At 30.3% G+C, this 6,832-nt stretch overlaps 1 protein-coding gene across 1 annotated transcript; it reads left to right on the top strand.

Moving 5' to 3' along the window:
• Positions 1-3,997, top strand: LOC110993310 (phospholipase A2-like). The gene is made up of 4 exons (XM_022259519.2): positions 1-203; positions 1,367-1,526; positions 3,296-3,448; positions 3,844-3,997. Exons 1-4 carry the CDS (start codon positions 38-40, stop codon positions 3,929-3,931), a joined length of 567 nt encoding a protein of 188 aa, XP_022115211.2. The 5' UTR covers positions 1-37; the 3' UTR covers positions 3,932-3,997.
• Positions 3,998-6,832: the final 2,835 nt, after the last annotated feature.

Genomic DNA, 6,832 nt, shown 5'->3' with positions numbered 1-6,832 from the left:
TGCAATTAAGTGATTCTTATTTTTCATTACAACAATAATGTTTAAATTGTTTCTAATTCTAGTTGTGTTACAAAGTAGTCACGGTTGGATTATTAATAATTTAAAAAGTAAATTCCTAAAACGAAAATTTTCCGCAAAAGGATACGATGGCGTGATCGACCCAAAGGAATTAGCCGATTTAAGGATTACTCTCATTTACCCAGGTTGGTTTTTATTTTGTTCTGTAATAAGTATTGTCATAAATTTATAATCCTTGTATTTGTAAATCATTTTTATTTTACGTACTCTATAAAAACAAATAAAATAAATAATCTAAGTCGTCTAAAAGAAATACAAATTTATTATTACTTTGTAATACATAGCGCGCTGTCAGGTATCGATTAGTCATTTTAAAAATTTCTTCTTTCTCGATCTTTTTTACCTTTACAGACGGAATACCGGAGAAGATACGGCCTTAGCAAACACAACTCCTAACGTATTTCGAAATGCATACATTTCTATGTTATTTTTCATAAATGAAAGCTTAATACGATTTCTTTGTTTTTGAATAACATATGGATTTGTGTAAGCGTTCGGCCGGGCTGCTGGATTCTGTGAGTGTTGGTAGGCAGAGACGGCTAAGTAAAATAGGCCCAGAAATATAAGCCATTAAGAAGCAAACATTCACGATGAAAATTTTAATGTAAATTGTTTAGAGCAATGTGCAGAGTTTTTCTTGAATCCCAATTGATATTAAACAGTTTTTTTTTATATTAAACTGTTAATATATTGATATTAATTACATTTTTATACAACAAAAACAGTTTTAATGTGTAATATTTTATCTATTATTATTCTCTTGAATAATTTCTCAATAGTTTTTCCTTTGAAAGCGATATCACAAGTTGTGTAAATCGTATGCTTCTATAGAAATATATTACAGTCGTTTGGTATCAGTGTATTTATTTTTGATAATATATCTTCCCATTTTCCATTATATTGCAGTAACGAACAGTAAATCGACCATTAAATTATGTTTAAGATTCTGTAAAAAATGTAATTATTAATTGTACAAAGTGCAACTTGAATAATGTGATGTAAGCTGAATTTATTTTACCTACTTAATTATTATTTAGAAAATATAACAGTTCCACCAAATTTAATATAAACGTCATCGGCTGACCTGTTATTTAGTTTGGAGGTAGATCACCAACTTGCTATGAGAATCAATGCCGATTACCCATTGCTAAAATAGATTTCAGCTCCTTTCGCAAATAATATAAGTTACAGGTATAAGTACTTGGAACAGATGCCTACAGAAATCTAAAGCCAGTAGCAATATTTGCAGTGCAACTTGTTTTATGATAACTGAAAATATTTCTCTTAGGTACAAAATGGTGTGGAGCGGGGAATATAGCAGATGGATATGATGACCTAGGACCTGAATCGGAGGCAGATATGTGTTGCAGGGACCATGATAACTGTGCTGACTACATTCCCGCTGGCGAAACAAAACACAATCTTACGAATAAAGCCTTTTATACAAGGTAAGTCGATTGTTCGTACCGTATGATGTAAATATTTTTATCGCTTTAGAATGAACAGTGGGAACCGCACTTTTAACTAAGCGTGGGCTTTCAGTCCTAAGGTCGTGTGATCAAACCTCGGTTATACTTATGTTATTATACAATTAAGCTTGCTAAAGAAAAGCGACGCAAGGATTGCCTTTAGCCTAAGAAACGATGTCGTGTGTCAGTCACTAAATCACCATAATAGGGTAAATATTTATATTATATATAAGTTAATAATTATATATTATATTAAACAGTATATACAATATCCTTATACTATGTAGTATAATAAATAATATTAATTATTGTACTTTATATAATTAGATACCTATTGTATAAAGTATTAGCAAATAAATACACTACCGGCTTTTAAAGACCTTGAAATATTAGGTGTAAATGAAAATCTGTTAAGTCATTAAAGTTATAATTGATAAGTATTAATAGCCGTATAGTCAACGATGTAGATTTTCGAATTTTATGTATTTAAACTGATGGTTGAAATAAAAATAAATTTTATTATTTCTGCATTCTGTTATATTCTGATTTGATATTGGAGTTGAAGAATCCTTCCAACATTCCGTTTCCTGAAAGTCAGGGTTCTGGTCTTGTTATAACAGTAATATGCTCGACAATGGTACTTCCGTGTAGGAAAGATATCAATATGAAAACCCTTGAATGCAGTAGATATATAATAATGCGGGTATAATGTAGTGGCATCCTATCATATTAGACATTACTAGTCTATCAATCAAATACGGAATCCATTTAGTTTATATATATAGTCATATAAATAATACTATTGCAGGATAAGTGATCTTTTATTTGTAAAAATTATGTTTGTGCACGCCGTTTCAGTTTGTGTGATTCTTTTATTTTTTTTTCTTATGCGTGGCCTGGTTGTGTGGTTTTAAAAATAAATACTTAGATTCCAGGCCATACAATTTATTTAAAATCAACAAACGGTCTCAAATCTACGTACTTGCACGCAAGTTATAAATTCATATAAAACAATTTTAAAGCCAATTTTCTATAGAATAATAACAAATACAAGTGCAGTAATCAACATTGACATTGACTTCAATCGTCAATTTATAGTTGATTAATTCAAGAATATGCGGGTGCTGATAGTGGGAGGCCGCACGAAAGTTTTTATAATCTCTTTTATTATTATTAAATATGAATGCCGTGATCAATTGTCATTACGAAGGGGTTTAAGTGGATCATTGCCAAGATTTACTACTGTGACTATAGATATTTATCGCAGAAATGGTTTTAATTGTTTCACTATTGAGAATTCTAAATAGAAAAAAATAATTTTCTGGGACACTGAACCTTTTGTTCTTTGTGGAACCAGCTGCCGACTGAAGTATTTCCGAACCAATTTGACTTAGGGTTCTTCAAGAAAAGAGCGTACCCATTCTTAAAAGGCCGGCAACGCACTCGCGAGCCCTCTGACATTGAGAGTGTCCATGGGCGGCGGTATCACTTAACATCAGGTGAGCCTCCTGCCCGTTTGCCCCTGTTCTATAAAAAGACACTGCCTGCACTATTTAAATTTATATTAAAGTAATATTAGGAAGAGCTTTACAAGACTGCACCCTTTATGTGGTGCACTGTTATTGCATCCCTAAGCTTATTTTACAAAGGATGTGTTCTGATAATCCTTTGATTTTAAAGTCGTTTATTCAGGTGCAATTATACGGATTTATGAACAAATGCCGTAAAATTTTAACTCTGTGTTTTAGGTTAGCCTGCTATTGTGATTTGCAATTCCGTCATTGTTTACGCGAGGCTAAGACAAAAACTGCTAACAAAATAGGTACTGTGTACTTTGATTTACTGGGAACTGAGTGTTATAAAGAAGATTATCTTATAACCGGCTGTAAAAAGAGAGGCGGGTACGTATACGAGTTATTTTATAAAATAATTTTGACGATATAACGCGTCACAGTTTGAGCGGCCCGTGCTAAATAATTTTATCTGTGAACGTGATTTAATTTGAGATGCGTATGTGACATATTATTCTGGATGTAACTCCCGCTCAAAGACAAAAAACACAATTTGGTGATAAGTGTATTTGTATATAAAATTAACTAATTTATTACTTTTTAAATGCAAAAGATTCTATGTATGATTTATATTTCTTATTACTCCTCCTCGATATAATTAATATGATGTAAATAGAAAGTTTTCAGATTACTTTTGTAGGTCTTTAAAAATATTTTAACATTCGCGTTTAGTTACTAAGATAAAATATTTTTTTATTTATTAATGTTAAAAATAAAATTTTTAGGTGGTTAAACACCAAGTGTGTGGAATATTCATTGGATGATAGCAGCCCACCTCGACATCAATGGTTTGATGTACCTAACTACAACTGAAATTATTCGTAAAATGGTCCGTAATATAATATTTATTGGAACGCATGATAACTTTTGATTAGTGATTAAATTAACTACTTATTAATAATTTTAATTTATTTCCAATTAGTTTAAATATTATTATGATTATTACGAATAGGAAAATATAATGACAGTGTTTTAAGTATTAACTGTGAACTTATCAGTCCCATTTTACCACAATATAAAGTAGTCTTATGAAAAAGGTAAAAGTATTACAAATTCATTTAAAGGTTATATCGGTTATTACGTCATTAAAAATAATTTGATACTTTTTATGCGGAAAAGGATAAACCATAAGTGCTAACCGCCATTCTATTCATGGCATAAATAAACTGTCCTATTTCAACATAGTAAAAACAATTCCAACACCACCCGTTTTTGGATGTGTAGATTTCTTTATATATACTATGGAAACAAATGGGCCTTTCATCAGATATCTGCTCTTTTGGCAGTCATAAGTCAGCACAATGAAGTTGACAGAGTATTAATAATTTTAAGGGATAAAAGATTTGCTCTCAATTAAAATACAATAAATAAAGAAGCGGCAATTGTATCATTTATTTTGTTTCGGCATATTTGATTGGTACATTGTTAAAGGTTTATTCATTAAATTTAATATACAACTCTTCATTTAAATTATGCACACAAGAATGCACGATTAATATACAATAATGATTTATATTCCGTATAAACAACGATACATAGGTACATGTGATCAAAGATATGAATACAATTTTATAATATCGCATATAAACAAGTGAACAACTTTACCAGTATTTAAAATTAGCGAAAGGCAAAGGACACATCATGAAACAAAATTAAATTAAATTTATTGCACAAGGTCGTACTTCATTGAGTCCTTGAAAATACACCATAATGATTCAAAGCTGAATTCTTCGTTCATCTGAAAATCATTCCTACCAAAAATTATTCCAAGTTATTTAATTTGTTGAAAGGTATGTCATGATGTTCCCCAAGCCTTTGGCCACAAATTAACTTTAGAAAAGTCAGCCGTATAGAAAAGTCTTGGCGGCTCGGTACTGTGACTAATTCATCACATTTTAGCGAATTTGTATCATGTAAACGCAATTACCTTGGGCCAGAGAAATAATATATTTTTTTATGTATTATTATAATTTAAGTATAATAGACCCAAATAAATTTCTCGATTGTAATGTGTCTACGAGCTTAGTGCTACGGATACTGTTGGTTTGTTCTGGGCTCTACGGCATGTTGCCACGAATTTCGTATTCATGAGGAAATTTTTAAATCTGGGTATTTCCACTTTCCACATATTTCCAAGAAACAATAAGGTGTCATTCAATATGCTGTGTGCGTAGCTATATTCTGGTAGACACATTAAATTAATTAATTATATAAATTTTCAATTATTACTGATATACAAGCTGATTTATATTAAACTATAAACACTACAAGCGTTATAGAACAAAGTTTGGGAACCGTAATGAATGTGTCATGAAGTAATGTTATAGTGTTATAGTGTGTAATTCTTGATCATAAAATTAACAAAATTCCTGCAATAGTACTACGAAAAATAATCGTGTGAAAATACTGTTCTAGAATTCTTGTAATGTTATAGTTTAACCAAAACCAGCCTAATAAGATATGTTAGAGCTTAGATAACATTTAGACCCACTGTATATATACATTATAATATGTAGTAAAAGTATCCACGAGAAAGATAGTACCTAATTCTAATATATTAAAAACATAATATTCATAGCCATGAGGTGAATCAAACTAATACAGTTTTTTACCTTTTTCCTTCGTTTTATCTCTGAGAGGCTTTAATATTCGCCCTTTTTTGCTTCTATTGTGTACTATTGCCTCCTTCGTTATGTACTTCGTATTTATTATTATGTGTATATTTATTATCTCGAAAACTGCAACTCGCATTTATTGGTAGTTGGTACTATCTTCTCATTCATTATGGTCTAAACTGAAAGGCTAAACTTTCTATATCGATATATCAATTACTAGGAATGGCATGCTAACTGTCTCATATATACGTGAAAGATTGAAATATGCGTTATTTTGGTTAGATACGAAGCTAAAATACTTAGTAGAGTATCCCTTGTACGTAGTGAGCATCTCGTTTTCGCCTACATTCCAAGCAAACTTACCGAAAATATTTACAAGTATATAAAGAGAGAAATCAAGGTAAGGTAATGGTTAAAAGATTCTAATACTTAGACTTTGTTTTTAGAATACTTTTCTGGCTTATATTTAAAAAAAGAGGTGTTTATATTCTGCATACCAGAGACACACATTGTCAATTAAGAAATCTGTTATTTCCGTTATTAGTCTTTTTAATTCTGACTAAATTGATATTGCAAAGTAACACTCTGGTACTAACACTAAGGTAGGTATCCTTTATATTGTAAAAAAGATCATTAGATTCAAATCTAACAATCCATTACTACACCTTGATTTACCATTCTTATGAACAACGCATACATAGAAACGCTCTTAAGATTATAAACCTTATATACGATTTATTGTCATATTTTAGACTTTATATAAATGCAAAGGCCAATTATAAAATATCAGGCATAGCAAGCTCGTTTTTAGCTTAAGTAAATCTTTAAGTTGAATTTTTAAACAGCTTTAAGTTGTTATCGTAACTAAGTAATATTTGGCCCCAAAATGTTTATTATGTTTTGGGTACAACTGATGCCTTACATTATATTTTGTGAATTTTATAAAACTCTCCACTTACATATTTTACTGTAGCAAGGTAATAAAGTAGTTTAATTTTTTTAAACGGCGAATTGTAAAAATGCTAGTGTCAAGAAAAATGAGAAACCGATATAATTATCACAAGTTATCGATTTTTTTACGAATAATGTTATTATAACC

The sequence above is a fragment of the Pieris rapae genome, chromosome 3 (assembly GCF_905147795.1).
Source record: "Pieris rapae chromosome 3, ilPieRapa1.1, whole genome shotgun sequence".
NCBI classification, from domain to species: domain Eukaryota; kingdom Metazoa; phylum Arthropoda; class Insecta; order Lepidoptera; family Pieridae; genus Pieris; species Pieris rapae.
The sequence above is the reverse complement of the archived record's forward strand: the minus strand, read 5'-3'. Positions and strand labels throughout refer to the sequence as shown.